The sequence below is a fragment of the Lissotriton vulgaris genome, chromosome 1_1 (assembly GCF_964263255.1).
Source record: "Lissotriton vulgaris chromosome 1_1, aLisVul1.2, whole genome shotgun sequence".
Taxonomy (NCBI): domain Eukaryota; kingdom Metazoa; phylum Chordata; class Amphibia; order Caudata; family Salamandridae; genus Lissotriton; species Lissotriton vulgaris.
This window is the reverse complement of record NC_141685.1, coordinates 535,785,495-535,809,981: the sequence shown is the minus strand read 5'-3', so window position 1 is coordinate 535,809,981 and position 24,487 is coordinate 535,785,495. Positions and strand designations below refer to the sequence as shown.

General features: G+C 50.7%; 1 protein-coding gene across 1 annotated transcript in view; it reads right to left on the bottom strand.

Annotated features, from left to right (window-relative positions):
- Positions 1 to 24,487, bottom strand: part of WDR47 (WD repeat domain 47) — a 373,430-nt gene that overhangs the window by 184,344 nt on the left and 164,599 nt on the right. Inside the window, exons 6-7 of the mRNA XM_086953906.1 lie at positions 13,182 to 13,311; positions 4,300 to 4,478 (exon numbers count right to left, since the gene is read on the bottom strand). Coding sequence (XP_086810032.1) covers positions 4,300 to 4,478; positions 13,182 to 13,311 — 309 coding nt within the window. The remainder of the gene's footprint in view (positions 1 to 4,299; positions 4,479 to 13,181; positions 13,312 to 24,487) is intronic.

The following is a 24,487-nucleotide window of genomic DNA, read 5'->3' as shown; positions in this document are numbered from 1 at the left end:
AGCCCTCAATTAGTTAGTTTTAAAGTTCATGAACTGTGGTCTGTGAAAGGAGCATTTAAATAAAAAGTCAATCTTACAAGCTAAGAAGCGGTTTCTTCCATTGGGCAGTTCACTTTTAGCAAAACACATATCGGTTTGTGAGCAGCTAAATTCTGATTGGCTAACAAAAATTGAAAGGATTTTCTCTGGTAACCATTACATGATGCAGTGGAGAGTTATGACCCAAGGCTAATGGAAAAAAATATTGACGACTAATCCCAGGTGACCCAGCAGAGGGATGAGATATATCCACTATAAGAACAAGGGGAAGGCCCCCAAGCGGTGGCAGGGTGAGGTGCCCAGGCAGGGGAGACTGTGTGTGGTGAACATCTTTCTGCCTATGTGTGAACATAACGCCGAGGTTCACACTTTGGTCCTGAAGAATGCCTGGCTATTAGCATCATCTAGGCAGAAACATGTTTACCATGCACAGTGAGACATAGCTGATTAAAATATCCAGCTCATTCATCTCTCATTTTGTTTTTATTCGTGTCTGGTTGGCCAACTGATAAAATTATTTTTGGACACAATCTAGACATTTTTAAACCACTACATAATCACTTTCACTTGTCACTCAAATAACACTAACCCTCTCCGCAGTAATTCTGGCGTTGAAGTACACCGGGGAGGCACTCAGCCTTCCTGTTGGGGCCCGATGATGAAGCATGTCACCAACTAGGTTGGTAAGTGAGGGCTTTCTAAAGAATCACGTTTGATTCTCCATGCTTGCTCTTTTCCTGAGAAGGCACACTGTTTCAGTGTTTTCACAAAATGCAATGTCCTTCAGCAGGTACTTTTGAACAAAGCCTCCATCTTGGCCTTGAGACCTCTTCCGTCTTTTTGATGACGAGCATCTTCTGTTCGACGTTGATCGCTGACATTTTTCTTTTCAGCATCAAAGGCTCCCCTTCACGGTATTTCTTCTTGTACCTGCTGCACTCACGGGGTCGAGGCCAGTTAAGAGGGTCTGCTGCCTGCCATATCGCTAGGTTTTAATCTGAGGGGCCTTCTGGGCTTGCTTTTGCACTCCGCCACTGTTGGCAAATCATTGCGATCTGTTGAGCAGTTCTTAGCCAACTAACTACTACAGCTACTTCTCTTAGCCTGTATGTGTCACAGGGACCACTTAGGTCTAGGGACTTGTTGCTTCCATCAGTGTTAGGGTACTCCATGCCTTTTCCTCCTTCAACTCGGTTCCAGACAAAATGTGATCCTGATGTTGGTGATGCAGGTTGCTGAAGATGCTGAAATGCGGAATAGACCAGCACGATCTGGTGAGTTTTCCTAGGGCCACGGTGAGATCCACAAACTTCAAGAGTGGTTCTTCAGCCTCAGGACTCAATCTCCCATGGTGTACCAAGTGAGTCCAGTGCATGTCCAGTTGCTACTGGTCAACTGGTCTCCCAGTTACAGCGGTCGCAGCGGTTTCTTACAGGTGAGTAAATCTTTCTCTTGGGGGACCAGAGTAACTTTAAAGTCAACAGGCTCAACGGACTTGGGGGGGGCCACCTCGTGAGGGTCAAGACTCTGCCAACAGGCACTTTGGCGTACAGCAGAGTGTAGGTATTCCTAGAAAGCTGGTCTCTCAAGGAGTGCAGGTCTCTTTGACTTTTGCTGGTCCTGAAGCAAGGCGACTTAAGAGTCACTTAGTCCAACCTGACAAGTGGAGCTCGTTCCCACAAGTGCAAGTGGCCACAGTCCTCTTTACAAGTCCTTCAGGTCCAGCAAGTGCAGCCCAGTCTTTGGTGCACACTCTCTTTGGTGGATCAGGGAACAGCAGGGCAGTCCTTCTTCTGTCTTTTTTTCACCAGTCTAGTAGTGATCTGAGGACTGGGGGACTAGGGTGCCACATTTGTGCCATCTTCGTGTTTGCGGAAGGGGAGGACTCATTAGCCAATGGGCAATAGTTCCCACGAGGCAACCTTTCCCACTTTACATCACTTCCTGGGGGGTTAGCCAGCAAACAATAACAGAATACCCTTCTATATCGAAATCCAAGATGGTGCTAGCCTTCTTTCCCCGTGAGGAGTCCTGGCACACCCCTTGGGTATACCAAGCATAATGAGTCACTCGTCCTGGAAAACTGGTTCTGTAATGAGTCATCCCCCTCTGGAGAAGATGAAGGCCAGTCTACCTACAAGAAGGAGCAGCAGGCGAAGGTGTGGTCACCATTTGCTTCACTGAGACAGTAGCTTCTTAGAAGCTGGGCCATCTGTGACTACTGCCTGGCAGTCATTAGGCTGGAGGAGGTCTCGCCTCCTCCCAGCAGCACGCCCCTTAATTCCCTGTTGCTGAGAGCGCTTCACACTTCATAGCAGAGGGCAGCAAATTGTCTTAGGTGGCAACTGCGGCAGATAGACAGAAGTGGCTACTGCAGATCGATAGGGAAGGCAATCAGGGGTTTGGGCAACCCAGTGGTGACTTTCTAAAGCCACCTTCCTGTTCAAAATTACCTTACATACGATCTCAGCAATGAGTCTGGTATAATGTAAAGTTTAATGAGGTACCTTGGAGTATTGGCTTTAGTGGCACCCGAATGGACGTTAGCACTTCGCGTGGTAGCATGTTAGTCAAAGGGACCAACAGCCTTGCTTCAATGAAAACTGCAATTTCGTGTTTTCACTGCCAGGGCACATTAAACACAAGCAGGAGTTGTATGCATAGGCTGTGCTGGAATAACCAGAAGTTACCTAGCTGTTACAATAAAAGATGACAGGGAATTAGAGAGTTCAACCACAGGAGGACTGTCCTATCTGAATTGAAATAAATCCAGAAGCATTCGTCAACCAACATAAAGAAAGTTGAGGCAAGAGTTATGACGGACTTGAAAATGAAGTTTCAACTGTGCATAGAGTTCAGCCTGTCCTTTGATATCAACTTCCTGGGTCTATTTGACATCAAGCAGCGTTTCGACACTGAATAGCTTGCCACTGTATCCATCATTGACCAAGAACAAAAATGCACAATGTGAAAAGGTCTGTTTTGGCTATTCTGCCTCGGAGTCGTCCAAGATTGAAGGACCATGGAGGTAAAGGAAGCCATTTTTTCCTCGCTCACCTGAACTTTCTGACAATTTTCAAACATCTATTCTTCTGCCCATGGATTTAAATTCTTGTTCTTACCATTATGGTCTTCCTTGAAATGTTGGGGAATGCTTCTACTTTTCTGTGTGAGGAAAATCTGGCTGGATGAAGAGGTCATGTGGGTCAGTGGAAACTTTCTTACCACACAAAGGGCAATTCACAAAGAGTTAAGGCATTTGTGGAGCCAGAGAAACAGGTTTTCAGTTAGAAAACAGTTGTAATTGATTGAAAAACACAATGGATGTTAAATGATAGTGAGTTTTTATTTTTTTAAAGGTTTTTAGTGGCCAAAATAGCCTATAAGGCTGAGCTCGGTGCACCAGGATCCTTGTTTCTGGAGCACAGAAGAGAGCTACTTGTCATTCACAAGGTATGGTGAGATTTAATAGGAATAGACTTTGGTGAAGGAGAAGTCAACTTTCCAGCCTTTTGGGGCTCCAGCCTATCTGTCTAGATTGTCCCTGTTTTCTTTAATTTCTCCTTTAAGAAAGGTTTGTGAAAGAGTTTTTACTGGTCATTATTTCAATAAGAGTGTCTGCTTTGTTGGAATGTGGCTGTTGTAAAGAAAACAAACAAAGCAATGGACCAATCCAGCCTGTAGAAAAGCATTCATATAATAATCAATGTCATAATTTGGCTTCTCTTTAAATAGTTGGTACGCAGTAATATGCATTTTTTTAAAGTGCTCCTGGATCCCGTCTGTTGGGCAGGGGTATGGGGGGAGACTATTCAATTGTTTATGACTAGCAGTGAAGATCCGCTGGAGGAGAACTTTAAATTATTATTGGTTATGTCTCAACAAAATTCCTCTCAACTTTAAGGGATTCCATATTTCACTATCAACAATTTTAGGGATATATTGGTCCCCTTTGGCACATGTAAATATTTTACTCAGTACTAACTAGTCCGCACTGCATGTCCCTTTCCATCTACAGAGTCCAACAGAGCAGTATAACATGTCATATCCCCTAGATAATAGCAAACTCATGGAGATACAGATCACTCCTTTGCTCTCTACAATGCTCAGGAATAGTCTGCATTGCTTTAAGGCTGTTGCTGTGAACCTCAAAATTTGAAGAACCTGATGGCATTGAATGTGCACATACATACAAGTAGTTGCTGTTTGCTGTTGCAGTTTAGTTTTTTTTTTTACAAATTAAAAACCAAAGGGGCAAACCTGTTGAGGAATTTTTCTGTGAGATTCTGTTGTTGCTTGGGCCCTTCTTCTTGGTTTACACCACCTTCAAGTAACATTTGCTGGTAGAGTTGCCTCTGTTGTTCTTTCTGCTCCAAGTGCTGCTGGTACCGCATCTTTTGTCTAAAGTACTCTTCAAACTGCTCTGTTGAATCCCGAAGCTAGAAAATCGTACAATAAGAAATTTAAACGCGAACACAAAATCTTGAGGCAAACATATAAATCTCATAATCAGACCATGTAAGGCACCATGTTTTTTATCATAAATGGAAGCAAGAAAATGCTTACATGCATCATTAAATCCATTCTATCAGCTGGATAACTCACACTCTTACATGCGCTTTTAGAGAAGAATGGTGGTAGGTACACTACAGCAGATAACTTGAAATAACGCCAGCCATCTTTAAATCTTCACAAGATGCCTCCATAAACACTAAAACTCCAGAATAATTTCCATATGCAATCAAACATGAATAAAGCACTTGATAAACCCATGTTACACACAGTAGCATGCCAAAATCATCTATTGTTTTCCCTGTTTTCACTGACAGGTGACTGGAAATAGGCCTGCGTGCAAAGGAGCGTCTATATTACATAAGGGCTACAGAATCCAAAATCTAAATAATAATGCTAAAGGGAAATACGGCTTCTAAGAGTGCAATAGCAGTCTCTGGACAATCTGTATTGCAGTAGTCCCCTACGCTGATTTGCAAAGTGTTTCACATATCTTTACATGGAGAAGCATAGAGATCAGATGTCAGACGAGGAGTCGAAACCCACTCTGGGGCATACTTCCCGCACATAGTTTATGAGCTGGTAAGCCAACGCCTCCATCCTACTTCTCCCAAGGCCTGTAGTGGTAGATACCACTGAATTCAGCTGGGGCCCAACAGTGGAAGCCTTTCCATATTAGCGTTATATATGAAAGATCAGATAGATTTTGGTATCTCGTGTGGCATGTGATCAAAAAACTAACAAAAAACTCCTCCTCCTCCTCCTCCTCCTCCTCCTCCTCCTCCTCAAAGATCTCGGTCACCCAGTAAAAAGCGCATTTTTCAGGCATGTAAACAACAAAAGGAGGTAATTGTATCCTGAATAAGCATGGGACCCAATATTGTAGTTTGTCTTTTTCTTTCAAATAACCACATTTCGAGAGTCCTGAAGAAATTCCATGACAGAACACTGAAGTCATGCTGGGGGCTCATGCCAGGATCCACCACTGGCGGTTCTTGAAACTGCATCATCAGCAGGGTAATGCCTTCCATCAGCTGTTAAGGCAAGATCCCCCGACTAACAATGACTCAACTTAAGAGAACAGTTTCTTAGACATTCACCTTTCTCTTCTAGGGCTTACTTCAGACCATATGGATATTTTGGTGACTGGCTGGAGAGACAATTCGACGTAGGCAAGAACTATTTCACTCAAATATGAACAGGCCAGAAGTAGTGAATTCTTCCTCCAATAAGGTGAATCTGGAGTTATCGGATGACTTCCTGTATTTCTTCTCTTTCACCCAAAAGTCTAGACGCAGATGGTGTTTGAATCTTGTCTTTTTCCATATTGTAAATAACACTTTCAAGACCACTGCCTCCTGCGTTCTTTTTTTTTCCCTTTTTATTTTCAAATGTTCAGAGTTGAACAAGGCAACTTTAACATTATAGATCAGGGCGGTTCCCACTTGAAGACTGAACCCGCTGGCGCAGGAGGATCCGGTGTTTAACGCGGAGATACGGGAGGGCATAGAGCATTATTTTCGGGAGAACGCGGGGTCCGCGACTACCAGGGCCATGAGTGGGACGCCTTCAAAGTGGTGATACGAGGTGTGTGCCTCTCATCCACAGCGGGGGCGCGTCGGACGTTGCTAGGCGATATTGACCGGGAGGAGGCCTCACTGCGGCAGGCAGAGAAGACCAGTCATACAGCGAGGGGCGGTAGGGAGGAAGTGTTAGCGGCTCGGGAGCGGGTGGCCACTCCTATTGAGAGGCTTGGCAGCCTTGATTATAGCGAGTACATGGTCCTGGCGCACGCTGAAAGGGATCGGGTAGGTACGTTGTTGGCGTGGCTGGCCAACCCGCACACTAGGGGCACGCCGATACTGTCACTGGCTACGCCCGCAGGGGACTTGGTTCATTCGCAGAAAGAGATTAACAACCAGTTTCTGGGCTATTACACGGAGCTCTACCGGAGCAGGCTGACAGCACCTCCGGCTGAGCTGGATGCCTTCTTGGAGGAGGCGCAGTTACCGCAGTTAGACTCCGAACAGGGGACCGCGCTGGGTGCTGCTATTTCCCTGGGAGAGATTAGAGCGGCGGTTAAACACATGGCCAGGAAGAAGACGCCGGGGGCTGACGGTTTGCCGGTGGAATTTTACGCCTCGTACATTGTCCTCCTGGCGCCTCAATTACATCAGGTGTATGGCGAAGCCTGGGAACTGGGCAGGTTACCGCCATCGGCCAGAGAGGAGATCATAGTGTCGTTGTTGAAGAAGGGCGGGTTGCCTACCGCGAGGACGGCTTCTCGCCCGCTCTCGATGCTCACTGTGGACTATAAGGTGCTGAGCAGGATCTTGGCCACTCGGCTGTCCATGCACATGCATAGTCTGGTGCACTCGGATCAGTCGGGCTTCATCCCCACGCGGAACACTTCGACGTGCATACGACGACTGATACGGGCCATGGACGTTGAGGGGGAGGGTCCACCAGGTGCAGCAGTGCTGTCCGTGGATATCGAAAAGGCATTCGACCGCGTGGAGTGGTCGTATTTGTTTTGCGTGCTTCATCGGTTCGGGTTAGGGGATGGTTTCGTCCTTTGGACGCGGCTGCTGTATAACTCCGCTACCGCCAGGGTTCGTACGAGCCGCTCCATATCTGCGGCATGCTCGGTGGAAAGAGGCACCCAACAGGGTTGCTCCTTGTCCCCGCTCCTCTTCGTGCTGGCAATTGAGCCTCTGGCAGCGCGAGCCCGGCAGGGTCGATATTATGGGGGGTGTTACTGCGCGGCGAGCTGCATTACATCTCCTTGTATGCCGACGACCTCTTACTATATCTGGCCGACGTGGAGACCTCGGTGCGGGGAGCGCGGACCCTCCTTCGGGAGTTTGGTGAATTGTCTGGGCTGCATGTTAACTGGTCCAAGACTTGTTTATTCCCACTGACGTCTCCTTGCGCCCAACCCACAGTGCTGTAGGGACTGCGTTGGGAGCCGGAGTGTTTACCGTACCTCGGTGTCTATATTTATCACACCCACTCGCTCCTCTATGAGGGGAATGTGGGCAGAGCGCTGAGGGGCATTAGAGGCGGTATGGGGTTTTGGCGTACCCTTCCGCTGTCAGTAGCCGGACGAATAGCGTTGTTGAAGATGGTGGCCCTCCCGCGGCTGCTTTATTTTTTTCGCACGCTACCAGTGTGGATTCCGATCTCCTTCTTCAAGATGCTGCGGTCGATGGTGATAGGGTTCATCGGGGGCTCCGGCAGGAGACGTGTAGCATTGAACACCTTGCTCAGGTCACGGGAGGAAGGAGGTCTGGCAGTGCCATATTTTGAGTGGTACTAACTGGCGGCGCAGCTGCAATGGCTCACGCAGGCGGTGGCGCGGGAGTTTAGAGGCCCGGATGGTCCACAGGACAGGATTATTCAGCGCCATGTCTTGTCCTTTAGAGTGCTCCAACAGAGGCTTCGGCTGGATCAGCTCACTCTCGAGGAACGCACCCCTCGCCAATGTTGGCTGCGTAGCCAGAAACGGGCGGGATTTACCACCCTGTATGCCCGGGAGATCCCTCTAGGCATGTGCACCGCCCTCCCGCATGGCGGGGATTGGTCGGCACTGGCCGACTGGGAGGAGCGCGGGGTCCACATGTTAGGGGGCCTATATAGAGATGGTACCTTGTTACCATTCCACGAACTTCAGAGTGCCTTTGATTTGCCGAGGGACGACTTTCTGTTACATGCGGCTTTGGTGTCGGGTATCCAGAAACACTGGAAGATGGGTTTGGCAGAACCCCCTAAGTCATTGGGCTGCCAGTACATCACGATGGCCGCTGGCACTTTCAAGGCTATTACCTGCCTGTACAGGAGATTGGCATTGGAGGATCCGCCGCCCCTGGATCGGTTGAGGGAACGTTGGGAGGGAGACCTCGGCCGACAGATACCGGAGACGACTTGGACACAGCTCGTACGGCGGGCCTGGAAGGGCACACGCAATGTTCGGTTTCAGTTGGTGCAATATTTTACGCTCCACAGGGCTTATTTGACGCCGGTTCAAATCCAGCAGGTCTTTGGGGGAGCTCACTCAGTGTGCCCTCGATGTAACGTGGAGGGCGCTGACTTTGGTCATATGTTTTGGTCCTGCGCAGGGCTGGGTGGATACTGGACCGATGTTATGGCAGGTTTGAATGAGGTCACGGACGTCAGGTTGATGTAAGCATGGGGACTTGTCTCTTGCTATGATTCCCGCATACACCGGCCACAAAAATTACAAGTAAATTCTTTGACCTGGGGTTGATTATGGCCAAGAGGGAGCTCACAATGCACTGGAAGTCTAGGGGCGGCCCAGCTTTCTGAGGTGGCAGGGGGGTTTCCTACAATGGGCAACTAGTGAGGGGACTCTTAGACTACAGCTAGCCAGACGCACTTCTAACGACAAAGCGCTGGATGCGGCCAGGGCGTGGGGGGTGCTGGTGGTGGACTTACAATCAGCGATGGAAGCTAGTGGGGGTGATGAGATGGATGCACCGGCGAGTCAGGAGCTGGAGACTAGGGCAGGGATTGCGGGGTACACATGGGAGGTGAGACCACTTAGGTTCACACACCCTTATGCATGTGATGGTGTCCGCACCTATGTTGGAAGGAACAAAGGACTGCTAGGATTACATGCTATGTTCTGCGCTTACTCTAGGTCGTTATGCAGCTGAGGGCCGTGAATGTGGATGTCCCAGGAGGAGTTGGGCGCTGCTGCACAAGGGTTTATACCATTCTCTAGCAGAGACAGAAGAAGGCACAGTGACAAGGGGGGGGTGGGGGTAGAGGGGGTGGAGGGAGGCTGATTCGAATAGGGACGGGGGATGCGGACCAATGCTGATTTTTGTCCTGGAAAGAACTGAGTTGATGAAGATCCGCTTATGATGCATGACTGTATGATGTTTGACTAAAACTTAATAAAAATCTGTTTTTAAAAAAAGCGTTATAGATTAGGGGCAGTGCTTTGCTATTAGTACAATTAGGCTTGTGGATTAACAGCTGCAATAATAAATCATATCCATCTAGTGTTACAATGCTTTATACATGAGGTGTCAATACGACCATGCAACAACACTGGCTCTAGTTTCTACAGTGTGCGGAGTTCAACATGATAAACATGTCAATGCTCTATTTCCCCTACTAGATACGTCCGTGATGGGACAAATATCTTTTGGTCGAGATGCTCTTGGAATCTTTGATGTATACAATTCTGGTAGCTCACTGCACATGGCTAAGTCTTTCAAGTGCCTGCCTCTCCCCCAGGACCTGGAATCTCTACACTTGCCCCTCAGCAGGGTGATTGCTCCAAATGTTCTAAATGTTTTAGAGACATCTTTCACATACTCCAGTCCAGAAGAGCTACTAAACGACCAAGCGATGGCCACGCTTCGATAATCACCTCACCTAAGACCTAATGGGTCTATTCGAACAGCCAGGTCTTCAGCTTCTTGAGGAATTCAAGAACTAAGGAGGAGGCTTTTATGTGCAGTGGAAGATCGTTCCATACTTATGAAAGAAAGTAGGAAAAGGCTCTACCACGGGATCTGGTTTGTGAATGGGGGAGGCAGTGGAGCTCCTTCAGGTGTGGTGTAATGTGAGTGCAGCGTGGGAGGTTGAGAGAGACTCTGGCCGCCGAGATCTGAATGGTCTGCAGCCTTCTGGTGAACTTTTTTTCTAATCCCGGCATAGAGGGGGTTACCGTAGTCTAGCTTGCTCGTAAATAGGATGTGGGTAACTGTATTACCGGGTGGTGATTCGGAGCCATTTGAAAATCTTTCTCAGAATCTTAAGGGTATGGAAGCATGCAGTGGTGACGGTATTGACTTGGGTAGTCATGTTGAGTTTGCGTAGTCATGTTGAGTTTGTGGTAAATGATGATCCGGAGGTTCTTGGTGTGAGTGGGGGGGGGGTGGGGGGGGGGGGGGGGGGTCAGTTGGTCCTAGCTCTCTCTCATGTAGGTGTTGAATGAAGATGGGGGTAGGAGACTATCAAATGCTTTTGAGATGTCCAGGAGGAAGAGGGCCACTGTGTCTCCTCTGTCAAGAGTCCTGTGGGCGTCATCCGTGGTGGCAATGAGTCAGGAATCAACATTCTTGGTAACAAATCTCCTCCTGGCTCTAATGGCCAGTGGAAAAAGGTGGACCTGCTCTACCTGGGTCCGTGGCAGAGAATACAAATATGAAGAAAAAAAAAGATATATTGGGAGCATTCAGGTATACCGTACACAATCACTTGCATCACTACAGAACATAAAAAAAACACCTCTAATGTATAGGTATCACAGGCAAACACACACATTCACGCAGATACACAATTTTGGAGTTAGTAATGAGAGGCGCCCAGGTGCAAACCAGTTGCCGCAACAGCTATGAACCACTGAGACAGAAATGACCAAATAAGCTACCAGCACATACCCGTGGAAAGGCTACCAATTGATGCCTTGAACTGTCTGACAAATAAGAACTAAAATGAAAAGGAATGGACCAAATGTTCCCAGACATGTACCAGTGTGTTGAAACTTATCTGAAGCAGCCTCTAGGTTAAACCAACTGATTACGTATTTACCTGGAATCCTCTTACCACTCCTACAAACGTTGCATGCCAAGCGATTGAAGGTTCTGGCAAAGCTTTTCCTAGGGGACTATTTATGGGTGGTATGACGTGGGACCCAATAGCTCGCAATCTACTTTCGCATTTTCTTAAGTATTTTTGCAGCTTGTGTTGCTTTATAAATCAAATTACTTGCAAAAGCTCAGGTAGTCTCTGGAAAATGCAGAGGAAGGAAGTTACACAAATATTATTTGCATACAGTACATCTCAACCCATAACCAATAGAAGCAGGCCTAGCTCCTATTTTCCAAACCTAAAAAAAACTAAGACAAAATGGGAGTCACAGAGATTGCCATAAGTAGGATACCATGACTAGCATAAGCCCACCAAGCATGATCAGGTTTGATGCCCGATACCTTAAAGTAGCTGACTGTAGGAGAATTGTTGGGAGGTTATTCCAATGTGGCCCACAGGGTTCTTTGAATGTGTTTGGTGCAAGCCGTCCACCTTGAACACAAATTTAGCATTCAGTGTCAATTAATGAGACTTAATTCCAAATTACTGTACAAAATGGGTATGGAACCATAACAAAATGACAACTATCAAACTGTAAAACAATGAAACATTGGCCAGACGCCGATTAACACCTTAGCTGCTTCGCAAATATCCCTCCCCAGTGCTGCGCTGTCCATTGGAACTAGTGCTGAATGGACGTCCAATGGTCGTGCGCAGCACTGGGGAGGTAGCGCTCGTGACGACCGTTGGCCGTCAGCAGCGCGTAAGAGGTTAAACAAGCAGATGTCGAAAGTGACTAAACCGAATATGCAAAGTGGCCTGCTCTAACTGGCAGTACAAGCAATGTAAACAATCTTTAATCACCCTGGTAAAACTTACACAGGCTGGATTGGACTCACAACTGGTTATTTACCTACCTTCCTACGATCTGTACATGATGTTCTGAGGTGCAACTAACAGCAAGAGGTGTCCGAGCTTGGTAACAAAACTGCAACCGCTGAAGGAATCTTGGCAAGGCATTGGACAGGGAGAGCACTATGAATCTTTACTAGACAGTGTAACCAGCAAAGGCTGGTTTAGGCATAGATTAAGATGTTTCGGTGAGAATTACCTTCTAAACAAATCTTCCCTTTCAGTCAGTTCCAAACACTATAGCAAATATATTGAGCAAGGAAAGTTTAAGACAGTGGTAGTTCAGTGAATCAGCGGTTGATGCAGCCGGCTCCAAAATCGGAGCATATTCCTGTAAAAAATACAAGTTTGTGATTTGGCCAGTGATGCCACATGCTGGCAGACAGGGATAGGTTCCTAGTAAAAGGCAGGGCGACGATTAGGCTAGTGTTGGAGTCCTCTCCCAAACATGGGTGAGCAGAACTTGCTTCCCAAAGAGATGCACTTCGCGGTTTGCCCTGTTCGTTTACTCCTACTTTCTTAAGTTGAATTTGAAGGAAATAAGTTTACATTTCACCAGCTTCTGCTGACATAGTCTAGTTTTGCAAGTGTGCCATGTGTAACATGTTATTCTGAATTAAAAGAGAACATGATACTATTCAAGGTACACGTGCTTCTCACTGTTTGAACTGGAATAAGGAATTGCCCATTGGTGTTGAAGAAATTAGTCTGATTCGCCAATCATCCGTATGACGTGGCATAAAACAGAAGGTACAAAAGATAATGAGGTGAAGGGTTAGAGAAGTAACACCTTTAAAGTGATTCACTCGATGTTTGAAAAGTTCAATCAGTCCTGGGAACAATTCTATACTTTCTTTCTACATTGCTCACAAGTATAAATCTGTGGTGAATTAAAGCATGGTAGAAGTGAAAACATGCAAATATTCAAGAGGGTGTGTAGATCTAAACAGAGGGCCCCCTATTTCAAAGGTATACAGAGCTCTTTAACCAACAGATCACATATTTTGTTGTTTTGCTATAGAGCTCAGAATTTAAAAACCCCATATAGGTTGCAATGAATCCAAAATGGGATGCCATGGCTTCAAGAATAAAGAATTATAATAGTAGGCCACTGTAATGCATTTTTGATAAGACATATTGCTAAATGGTACCTCATTGCGCTCTGGGTTGATTTGATCGGGGTGATTCTGTGAAGCATGTGCAGGTCCAGTTTCTGGGCTTACGGCCGGACAGAGGGTTTCACTGCTGCCAGGGGGCTCTTTGTCCACTGGTGTATCACTCCTTCCAGTACCAGTAAAAGGAAAAGACATTAGTGTAAAATGCTGTTATCACACTTATAAAAAATCTTCAAGTTAAATAATAAACATTTTAAAATGTAGATTTAAAAATAGTAAAATAAGCACTCATGTGTACTGTGGTGTAGAAGAGCATTTATGTATTAAGGCAACTTGAGCATGGCAACCATATGTGTTGGGCACTTAGCAATATAAATTCAAAACTATACACAATCGATAACTTTATTTGTTAATCTCAATCAACTAACAGAATTATCAGATCAAAACATGTAGGTATGGTTGTGCTTGATGATGCAACTTCTAACTCGGATATTAATTTGCAGAGACTAAACCAATGCTCAAAAACATTGGCACATCTCTATACCAAGGACAGCATAAGCGATTTAAATGTGATCTCCCCTCTCCCACATAATGTCTCTAAAATACATGGCTGAAAATAACTAAATGCATTTCTCGATCTTTAAGTTGCTGATTGCAACAGCAATCATACTGGTTTGCTCCTAGACTAACAAAGTAGAAATTCAAGCCACAATGCACATAGAAAGGTAGGCAAAACCAGCGGAGTACCATGCATCAACAACTAATGCTTCAGTGAATCTGTGCTTGGAAAGTTCTTATAGCCAGAAAAGTAAAAAAAATTAGTTTGAAACGAGAGCAAAGAACCCAAAGAGTTCATTAGAATGCAGCATGTAAATAACACTACAATTATGGGGATCCATCTGTCCACTTGTCAACGATTATGACCAGTGTTTCAGCTTCAACCCTCAACAAACAACACCTCTTAACTTCTTACTTCCAAATCTAATTGGTTCCTCAGACTTGCGCTAGGGTTTCCAAAAATGGAAGACAATAGCATTTTGCCATTTTGCATGCCTTGATTTATTTTGTCATGGAAGTCATTAACTCCCTGTGGCGTATTTATATTTCCAAAACCATAGACAGACTGAAAACTGTTAAGTAGTAGAATTGTAGGGCCTGCTCTCCCAAAACTTTAAATGAAGAACGGACAAGGCCTATATTCACAAATCCAACACGGGCTGCTTTAGCTTGCCCAGTACTCAGACAAATACAAACTCAATAGCACATATTAAGCAGGGAGTGCTAATGTACGAGCTTCTTACCTTCGGTAATGATGTATCTGGTAGAGACAACTCTATTCTACGTGAAGTCAGCGAGGTCATAAAAGACCCATCCCAGCTCCTACGTCAGTTTTCTTCGGAGAACTTTTCCGCAACACAAAGTGTAGCCATCAGACAAAAAACTGTGGAAGCATGGGAACAGTGTGCGAAAGAGTAGAAAAAGGAGAGAAACAACACCAGAAAGAACAGGGCAACGCTGCAGTGTCCAAAGGCAGGGGCAGAGAAAGAACAGAGCAGAGCCCTGAGCAGCCACCCTGCCAGCACATAGGCAGCCTTTCCCCTGAAACAAGGAACATGCTGTCACGGTTCGCGGCGTTGCCGCGGCCGGCCATCCCCGCATACACACACGGAAGCCGGGATACTCACTTCCGGCCGGAAGTCGAGTTCCCGGTCTAGTCCCGGGCAGCGGCCTGGGAGCACAGAAGCACTTCCGCCGGCTCGGTGCTTCGGATTCCTTGCTGGGGATCCCGCTGCGGAGACCTGCCTATTCCAGAGACGAGCCGCGCTGGAGCGCTGCTCGGCTGTCCCATCAGCCACACGTAGGAGTGATTCAATTCACTCGTCTTGTAACTAGGAGGCGACCCGCGCTGGAGCGCAACCCTGCCTCACGTTTGCGTCAATCAGAGGCGCTTGTTCATTCCTTCTCCTGGGGGTTCCAGGAACGTGCCCGTTTCTTTTGTTTCCTTAACCCTTATTGCGCAGGAGCGCCTAGAGGGTGTTCAGAGGACCTAGTTGCGTTTTGGGGTTTGTACTTCGGTGTCCCACCGCCGCAGGAGCGCCAAAGGGATACCACAGGTGGAGTGACTGCTGACCGTTTACTGCTACACGCGCAGGAGCGCATTCTTTTTGTTTTAGCTTGGGTGAACGCGCAGGAGCGCTTTCTTTTAGTTTTGGACTTGACTGTAACGCGCAGGAGCGCCTTACCGTCGCTATTCACATCCGGAGCTGCTCTCATCTGGGGATCTTCTTCCCGGAAGCAGTGGTGAGTCCTCAGAGGGTGACAAGGTCTGTGTGTGTATGTGGGGGGGGGGTTCCTTTTCGGGTCTGCCTCTGTTTCTGAACTATCTCCTTTGGTTTCCAGTTGACACCCGGACGCCCCCGCCAGCTCCACGCTATCCACTAACCCTACACCCTGGCTCCCATCCTTGCGTCCATCTCATCCCTGTTGGGTATCACCTTCCACGAGGGTCAGGTGGGTACAGGGACGGGTGCTCTTGTCGTCTCGGCGGAATTGCGTCACAAGCAAAGGTAAGACTTGTGGGGCATCTGACACATGCGTAAAGCCATGATACACGTAACAGGCCCACCACCCCCATCCAGAAAGAAGGAAGGAAGGCCAGTCCCAAGACAGACAGAAACACAAACCTCCAAGCCACCCCATCATAGAGGGCAACCACCCCCAAGGGAAGATGGGCAAGGCCTAGCCAGATGACCCCTATTCGTAGGAAAGCAGAGGGGCCAGGACCCTAAGCAGCAACAGGAAGGGAAGGGAGGGACTTGGCACCTTCGGGTTTAGTTTGCGCGATATAAATTGCATAATAATAATAATAATAATAATAATAATAATAATAATACAAAGATTGAAGGGAAAACCCCCCCAAACCTGGAGTAACCGGGGCAGCGGGGCACAGAAGCACCGTAGCACCAACCTCCAAGGAACCAAGAGGAGGAATGAACCACAACCAGACGGAGCCACCAGTCAGGAGCCAAAGAAGGTTCTCACAGGAGACACAGCCCCTCACCAGGAGGAAGGTACCAAAGACCAACCCAAGGGTCCTCGGAGAACGGGGAGGAAGGGCGGGCCGTGATGGAATCTGCGGTTAGAATCGTCTCTACCAGATACATCGTTACCGAAGGTAAGTAACTCGTACATCTGATAGAGACTACTAGCCGCGATTCCTTCACGTAGAATAGATACCCTAGCAATACCCATGGGGAAGGAGGGTCTTTGAAAGGCCCCCACCAGCCTGGACGGAACAGTAGGTCCCACAGGGGACCAGATCTGCAGGCTAGAAGAGAAACTTCATCCCCGCCAGGCAAGAGGAACCTTCACAAGGAGAACACCACCGACCCCAGATGGTATATGAGGAAAAAGAGACAGAGGAGGCCCGTACCCTCACAGCATAAGAACCAAGGGCACGGCTCGAGGGGCCGAAGCACTCCACTCCCTCACAAGGCAACAGAGCTTCCATCCAATGCCAAGACAGGAAGAGGAGGAAGAAGCAGAAGAAGAAGCCCAGAGAGCCCAAGGAAAAGAGGGAAGGAAGGTGAGCTCCCTCTAGATGGAAGGCAACAGAGCAGCCAGAACAGCACCAACAGTCACAAGCTGCCAAAAGCAAGAAGAACAGCCCGGGGCCCCAAAAAGACCGGGCAGTCTACGCCTGACAAGGGAGCACTCAGAATCACCCCAGCCCTCAGGACAGGGGCAGGAATGTGAGAAAATGCCCGGCCTCAACACTACGAGGGGCATTGCACACGACCTCAAGAAGTAAAAGCAACATACAGGAACGCCATGGAGAACTGGCACCAAGGCGACCAGAACTCCCTAGCAGAGCGCAAGCTATATAACACAGCTACCACTACCCCACATAGGGTACGTTAAGTCCCAAAATATGGGAACCATCTTCGGAAGAACTTCCGCAGCAGAGCAAAAAATAAAAGGGTCACGGGGGAAAACGCCCAGCAGAATGCTTGACAAGCAGCCCAAGCAAAGCAGAAGGCCTAATCTCAGGGCTGAGTCTGTGCAACAACTCCAGCAAACACACACACATAGGCAACAAAGGGCCGTCCAGCAGCCAACAATGCCAAAATCCCAAGGAGGACTCAATGGCCCGAAAGCACACTCCACAGTCAGAACAAGCGGCCTAAGAAAGCCCAGGCCCAGCCCAACTCAGCAGTCACTGAGGAGGGGAAGGAGGAGGAGGAGGATAAGGTGGAGGAGGAGGATGTAGCCCTGCCAGGAACCTTTGGATGGCGGAGTCAGCCGGGGCATGGAACAAAAGGCTGCTGTCAAAACGGAAGATCAATGAGCCACTCCCGAATATTTTCAGGGAACACGCCGTCCCGAAGCCAGGTATGGCGACGGAGGGTGACTGAGTGTTAGACGGACCGGGAGGGTCGGCCGAGGACAAGCGGAGAGGTCTCCGGGGAGAGCCGTCTCCAGCGATCGTACAGACAAGTAACTTCCCCCCCACAGACGGACACCACACAAAGATAAGGTTTACGTTCTTTATAAGCAAACTTAAGGTACGGTAGAATGGTACAAGGAGGTCTGGACTCAGGGGTCCCCTCGATTCTAGTCTCTCGGATGGGAAGGGGGTAGCGGGACAGTCTTGTTACCAATCTGGCAGAGGTGATGATATGATGGATAGCTCACAATCCTCGAGCTCGGCGTTCTAGATGGACGGGCCGCGGCAGCGCCGGCAGGTCCCGAGATGATCGTAGGTAGCGACGGTCCGCGGCGGCGCCAGCAGGTCCCGGTGAAGATGGTAGTTACAACGGTCCGCGGCAGCGCCAGCTGGTCCCGACGAGGATGAAGGATTCAGAAGGTTGCGGCAGCGCCGGCAGGCAAGACGATAGTTCTCAAGGCAGGGCTACGGCAGCGCCAGTAGTCCGTCAAGGATGAGTTCTTCACGGCGTCTCTCGACTCCAGGATACAACTGCCTTCCTGCTCTGGAGCTGCCCCAGTTATAGGTCTGGCGCCCTTTGATGTCCGGACCCTCGCACTTGGAGGTCGGGAGGTCCGGGATGAGGGAGTCCAGACACCCAGCAGGGGGGTGGAGCCAGCGCCCGGGGGAGCTAGGGGCGATCGGCACCTGGCGGGGGAGAGCCATCGACACTTCTTTCTCCCATCAACCTGCCAAGTGGTCCGTTCACCTCCTGGGTGGATGGTGGTGCCGGGATGTCGGGGCCTGGCCAGGCCCAGGGTTAGGGTCGAGCTGAGGCCACGCGGCCTCGTGGTGCAGTGTCCAAGATGGCAGCCGGGCCGGGCGAGGGAGCCGGTAGTGGTTCGGCCCCATGATACAGAGATGTCCGGGGGCAGGAGTCCCGTATGAGACGGGGTGCGGATTGCTTCTGTGGGTAATACCTGGTGGGCCGGGGCTCGGGCCCTGTCATGCGGGGAGGGAGCAAGCCCTTCATGTGGCCTGTCCAACATGCGTCCCCCCCAGCTGAAGGCGGGGAGAGTCACCCATCCTCTTGGGGACTCTCCTCGTCGAGGCGGAAAAAGCGTGACAGGCCATCTGCGTTGGCGTGGTCTTGGCCAGGTCGATGTTCCACAGTGAAGTCCATCCCCTGCAGGGAGATGGACCAACGCAACAGTTTGGGATTTTTCCCCCGCATCTGCATTAGCCACTGCAGGGGCCGATGATCGGTCTGCACCCGGAAGTGGGTACCGAAGAGATAGGGCCGGAGCTTTTTGAGGGCCCACACCACTGCGAAGGCCTCCCTCTCGATGGTGCTCCAGCGCTGTTCTCGGGCCAGGAGACGTCTGCTGATGAAGGCCACTGGTTGGTCAAGTCCTTCGGGGTTCAACTGGGAGAGGACCGCCCCAATGCCATGGTCGGAGGCATCCGTTTGTACGATGAATTCCCGACTGTAGTCGGGGGCCTGGAGCACAGGGGCAGTGCATATGGCGGCCTTCAGCCTCTCGAAGGCCGCTTGACAGTCTGGGGTCCAGTGGACCGTCTTCGGGTGGTTCTTGGACGTGAGCTCCGTGAGGGGCCCCACGATGCTGCCATAGTCCCTCACGAACCGCCGGTAGTAGCCGGTGAGCCCCAAGAAGGCTCAGACCTCGGTCTGCGTGACGGGAGGCTGCCAGGACTGGATGGCAGCGATCTTGAGTTGAAGAGGGGCCACCAGACCGCTTCCCACCTGGTGTCCGAGGTAGGTTACGGAACCCTGACCAATTTGGCACTTGCTGGCCTTGATGGTGAGGCCGGCCCGTTGGAGGGCCTGCAGGACCTCTCGGAGGTGGTGGAGGTGGTCGGACCAGTGGCGGCTGTACACAGCGATATCGTCCAGGTAGGCGGCGCTGAACTCCTCAAGTCCCGCCAAGACCTGGTTTACCAGTCGCTGAAAAGTAGCTGGAGCATTCTTCATGCCGAATGGCATGACTTTGAAGTGGTAGTGGCCATCGGGGGTGGAAAAAGCGGATCGTTCTTGAGCCCGGGGGGTGAGACCGATCTGCCAGTAGCCCGCTGTTAGGTCAAAGATGCTGAGGTAGCGGTCAGCCCCCAGGCGGTCGATCAGTTCATCCGCTCGGGGGATGGGATGAGCGTCGGTTCTGGTGACAGCGTTCAGGCCCCGATAGTCGACGCAGAATCGGAGCTCAGGGGTGGTGCCGGGGGCAGCCGCTTTGGGGACCAGCACGACCGGGCTGGCCCAGGGGCTGTCCGAAGGCTCGATGACCCCGAGCGTGAGCATCTTTGACACCTCCTCTTGGATGCAGGCCCGTACCCGATCTGGTACGCGGTACGCCCGATGTCTGATAGGGGGACTGTCCCCAGTGTCCACGTCGTGCAAGCACCAGGGGGTGACTCCTGGGGTGAGGGAAAACAGGGTCGCAAACTGCAGCAGGAGGTCCCGGCAGCCTTGGCGCTGTTCCGGGGTGAGGGCATCTGAGAGTCGGACCCCGTCCACGGAGCCATCTTTCTCCCGGGTCTTTAGGAGATCAGGGAGAGGTTCAGAGTCTTCTTCTGTTCCGGTGTCTGTAGCCATCAGGAGGCTGAGCTCCGAGCGCACAAAGTGGGGTTTGAGTCTATTGGCGTGGAGGACCCGGAGGGGGTTCCGTGGGGATTCCATATCGATGAGGTAGGTGACGGGGCTCTTGCGCTCGACCACCTTGAAGGGCCCCGTCCACTTGTCCTGCAAGGCACATGGTTCGGTGGGGGACATCACCCACACTTGTTGGCCCGGTTCGAATTCGATGGAGGAGGCATTTTGATCGTACCACTTTTTCATGTCCTCCTGACTGGCCTCAAGGTTTGCCTTCGCCATTTCTCTGAATCGCCTGGTCTGATTGCGTAGGGTCAGGAGGTACTTGAAGACATCTGGAGGGGTCTTTAGGGGGGCCATCTCCCAACCTTCTTTGACTAGGCTGAGGGGCCCGCGCACAGGGTGTCCGTACAAGAGTTCGAACGGGCTGAAGCCGAGGGATTTCTGGGGGACTTCTCGATATGCGAAGAGGAGGCATGGCAGTAGCACATCCCACTGGCGACGGAGGGGCTCTTCCAACCCCCCAATCATCCCTTTGAGCGTGCGGTTGAACCGCTCGACTAGTCCGTTTCCTTAAGGGTGATAGGGGGTCGTGAATCGGTAGGTGACCCCGCACTGTTGCCAGAGGGACTTCATATATTTGGAAATAAAGTTCGTACCTCTGTCGCTGACGACTTCTCGGGGGAAGCCCACCCGGGAGAAGATCCCCATTAAGGCCCGGCCAACCACCGGGGCTGTTACAGTTCGCAGGGGAACGGCCTCGGGGTAGCGGGTGGCGTGGTCCACCAGTACCAGGATGAACCGATGTCCTTGTGCTGTACGGGGGTCCAGGGGCCCCACAATGTCTATTCCCACCCTCTCGAACGGGGTGGTGACAACTGGGAAGGGTTGTAGAGGTGCTTTAAGTTTGCGGCCGCTCTTCCCGCTGGCCTGGCACGTGGGGCAGGACCGGCAGTGGTTGAGGACGTCGTTTCTCATCTTGGGCCAGAAAAAGTGGGTCACCAGGCGACTGTAGGTTTTGTCCTGACCCAGGTGTCCAGCCAGGGGGACATCGTGGGCCAAATTTAACAAGAAGTCTCTAAAACGGAGGGGCACCACCAACACTCGACTGGCCCCTAACTCAGCGATTCTCTGTTCACTGTACAACAGGTCGTTGTCCCAGTAGATCCAATGGGCTCCGGTGGTGTCCCCTGCGCTCTGGGCGAGGGCTTGCTGGCGGAGTCCCTCGAGGGAGGGACAGGTCCTCTGCTCTTGACGGAACTGTTCCTGAGTGGGCCCCCCTTCTTGACGCCACTGAGCAAGGCCGGGAAGGTCCTGGGGCTGAGCGAGCCCTTCGGGAGTTTGCTCTGGGGGGTTAGTATGGTCGGTGTCCTCTACTGGAGCGATCGGGGGAGGAGGTGCTGGCCATTCGGGTTCTTCTGGTCGGGGGATGGTACGGGCGGCCATGGACCGGGTGGTTACGCATGCCCAGTCCGGGAGGCCCAACATCCCCAGGTGCTCTCTTCTTTCCACGGCGGCCCACAGGGAGCTCTCAAGATCATTCCCCAGGAGACAGTCCACGGGGGCATCATCTCGGACCGTCACCTTCAACATGCCGGAGACCCCTCCCCATTCGAAGGGGACGCAGGCCATCCAACATAGGCTCTCCGAATTGTCGGCTGAACGGACGGGGCAGAGAATGTTCGGCAGGATCTGTTCCGGGGTCACCAGGTGACAGCGGACGGCCGTCACACTGGCCCCGGTGTCACGTAGGGCTTCGGCCCGGTGCCCATTAATGTTCACCCACTGACTATATTTTCTGGTGTTGGCGGGTAGGGGAGCCCGCGGGACCATGTCTCTTCCCCCTAAGCACGCTAGAACCATGGCGGCCGGTTCCCATTCTTGTGGTTCCTGTTCGCCTTCTTCCTGTTCTTCGGAGATTTGTTCTCCCCCCAGGGCGGCGGCAGCTACCTGGCGGGGTCTCGGAGTTTGGTTCTGGGGACAGTTCGGGTCATTGGCGTAGTGGCCTACTCGCTGGCATCTGTGACACGTGACATTGGCTCGGAACCCCGGGCGTACCGGGGGGTTGCCTCGGTTGGCCGGGGGCGGGGTGCTGGCAGCAGGAGCGGCCGGGACGGTGTCTCTTCCTCGCCCCTGGCCTCCTCCTCCTCCTTGGGGACGGTGCTGACCTTGGTTGTTCCGGTTCTGTTCGTGCGGCCCACTCCGGCCCACTCGGGTGCTTTCCCACCGGTCAGCCTCGGCGGCGAGCTGCCGTGGGTCAGTCAATTTACTGTCGAGGAGGTGCTGCCTGTGCTCAACGAAGCAGTTGTTAGAGAGGTGCTCCCACACCATGAGATTAAAAAGTTGCTCGTAGGTCGTTACATGGCTGCCCTTGATCCAACCCTCGAAGGCTCGGCTGAAATAGTTTACATATTCCACCCAAGTGGTACCCGGGATCCGGGTGCAGTATCGGAACCTCTGGCGGTACATTTCGGGTGTGAGCCCATATCGGGTGAGGAGGGCAGCCTTCATGTGGTCATAGGAGGTCATCAGATGGTCTGGGAGCTGTAGCAGGGCATCACGGCCTTCATTGACGAACCTCCCCCATAGACCGGCTCCCCAGTCACTTCGATCGATCCGGTGGGAGGTCATGGCGATCTCGTAGGCCTTGAACCACTGTTGTATGTCGTCATCTCGGAAATACTCTCGAACGACATCCTTGGGGATGTGTACTTTCTTTTCTGTCGCTCCTGGGGTGCGCGGTTGCTCGGGCACCCCCAGTTCTTTGTTCTGCTTCCGTAGGTCTATTTCTGCTAGTTTGTGCTCGTGTTCGTACGCCAATCTTTTTTCTTCGAGCTCTCTCTGCCTCTGTTTTTCTTCCCGTTCTTCTCGGAGCCGCAGATGTTCTAGGCTCAGTTTTTGTTCGGCTAATTTGAGTTCACCGTCCATTTTGAGCCGGGCCATTTCCAACTCATGTAGTCTGCTTTTTTCTCTCTCTCGGATCTCTTCCTGCGAGAGACCCGTCCTTTGCTCCTCGGGAGCCGTGGTGTTCCTCTCTGATGCTGCAATGTTTTGGTCTGGGGGTCTGACGGCCCCGGTTTCTGCCCACGACTCAATGGCGTGCTTGAAATCGTCGATTTCCCAGTGTAAGAATTGGCTTTTGTAGTTTGGTTTGCCCTGTTCCCATCATGCACTGGGACAGGAACAGACTAATTTGCATACAGCCAGGTTCTGAAACTGGGATGGGGCAGTGAGCTAAAAAACGGTGTTGGATCTAGCCCTGATCTCTTGACTGGGTGAGAGCTTTCTGCTTAATTCAGAGACTCTGTCCCTCACCACCCCTTGTTGTAAATATTTTTGTCCACCCTAAGCGTGGAAGGGTATTCTCAGATGTGAGACCCTTGCTCATTGCACCATCAGGATTCAAGCAAACCGGGCCGAAGACGGCTGTAATGCCAGAAACCGGTCCCCGGGAGCTTGTTTCCTTCCCAGTGTAAGAATTGGCTTTTGTAGTTTGGTTTGCCCTGTTCCCATCATGCACTGGGACAGGAACAGACTAATTTGCATAAAGCCAGGTTCTGAAACTGGGATGGTGCAGTGAGCTAAAAAACGGTGTTGGATCTAGCCCTGATCTCTTGACTGGGTGAGAGCTTTCTGCTTAATTCAGAGACTCTGTCCCTCACCACCCCTTGTTGTAAATATTTTTGTCCACCCTAAGCGTGGAAGGGTATTCTCAGATGTGAGACCCTTGCTCATTGCACCATCAGGATTCAAGCAAACCGGGCCGAAGACGGCTGTAATGCCAGAAACCGGTCCCCGGGAGCTTGTTTCCTTCCCAGTGTAAGAATTGGCTTTTGTAGTTTGGTTTGCCCTGTTCCCATCATGCACTGGGACAGGAACAGACTAATTTGCATACAGCCAGGTTCTGAAACTGGGATGGTGCAGTGAGCTAAAAAACGGTGTTGGATCTAGCCCTGATCTCTTGACTGGGTGAGAGCTTTCTGCTTAATTCAGAGACTCTGTCCCTCACCACCCCTTGTTGTAAATATTTTTGTCCACCCTAAGCGTGGAAGGGTATTCTCAGATGTGAGACCCTTGCTCATTGCACCATCAGGATTCAAGCAAACCGGGCCGAAGACGGCTGTAATGCCAGAAACCGGTCCCCGGGAGCTTGTTTCCTTCCCAGTGTAAGAATTGGCTTTTGTAGTTTGGTTTGCCCTGTTCCCATCATGCACTGGGACAGGAACAGACTAATTTGCATACAGCCAGGTTCTGAAACTGGGATGGGGCAGTGAGCTAAAAAACGGTGTTGGATCTAGCCCTGATCTC